General features: G+C 51.2%; 1 protein-coding gene across 1 annotated transcript in view; it reads right to left on the bottom strand.

Annotated features, from left to right (window-relative positions):
- Positions 1 to 328: 328 nt before the first annotated feature.
- EMH_0012780 (SAG family member) overlaps positions 329 to 963 on the bottom strand; it is a gene marked incomplete at both ends in the record, with an annotated part of 2,712 nt that continues 2,077 nt past the window's right edge. Inside the window, 2 exons of the mRNA XM_013499644.1 lie at positions 329 to 437; positions 528 to 925. Coding sequence (XP_013355098.1) covers positions 329 to 437; positions 528 to 925 — 507 coding nt within the window. The remainder of the gene's footprint in view (positions 438 to 527; positions 926 to 963) is intronic.

Here is a 963-nt window from a genome sequence, read left to right as displayed (position 1 = left end):
CCCAGCCACGTCTGCCCTGATGGTGGACCCCAGCGGCTCCACCGGCAGGGCAGAGGAAGAGGCAAAAACACAATTTGTCTCTGTACACGAAAAAGCCCATCGAGCACTGTATAATCGGGCCTTTACCACTATTTTGCGCTAGTTAAGTGGTCCGCCAGAAGTCACCTCTTCCCTGACGCTCTCCTCAGCCGAGTTTCTCATTTGCATCGAGTGTGCACTATGTGATCCGCGGGATTCTACACCTCAGCAGGTAGCGAAACTCCTTGATTCCCTCAACCATAGAAAAAAAAAGCCTCTTGGATCATCCCTCTCTTAAAAAGCTGTCGTTTCACAGCATGGTGAGGCCAACGATCGCCAATGCAAAACCGACCACACCGGGTGCAACAGCCGAGGCAGAGCCTTCGAGAGCGGTCACGATCTGTTCCCACTGCTCCTCTCTGCAGAACACACACCGAGAAACAAAAACAATCCTATCTGGAAAGAGAATACAAGGAAAGCGGGAAGACGGGGAGAGTGAAAGTACTCACGAGAAAGGGGCCTTTCCTCCTTCCTCGAGTACATCGGGCACGGTCATGCAAATCAAAGCGGAGCCCGTTTCCGTTGTTGACCCGTCGGATCTTGCCGCTTTGAAACTGGATGTTGCAGGCGTCGTTTTAGTGCAGGTGACGACACGGCAATCTGCAGTAGCTTTCTCTGTAGGGTTGTACAGGGCCACGAAAGACACGTTCTCCTGATTGTCGTAAAGATTATCTCCTTCCTTGTTAGCCGGAGGCAATCCATCAAAGTTGCTGTAGGCTTCCTTCCACTTATCCACAACGGCCTTGCAGTCGACGGAATTGGGATCGTCAATCGGAAGGTATGCGTATGTGCCGCTCTGGAACTTAGTTACATCAGAAGTTCTAGTACTTCTTGATTTTGTCTTGGTCTGCATGCAACAGGAGAAATGGGAAACACCGACGTGAG

Source organism: Eimeria mitis, genomic scaffold, assembly GCF_000499745.2.
Source record: "Eimeria mitis Houghton genomic scaffold, Emh_scaff451, whole genome shotgun sequence".
In the NCBI taxonomy this organism is placed as follows: domain Eukaryota; phylum Apicomplexa; class Conoidasida; order Eucoccidiorida; family Eimeriidae; genus Eimeria; species Eimeria mitis.
This window is presented reverse-complemented; position numbering and strand designations above follow the sequence as displayed.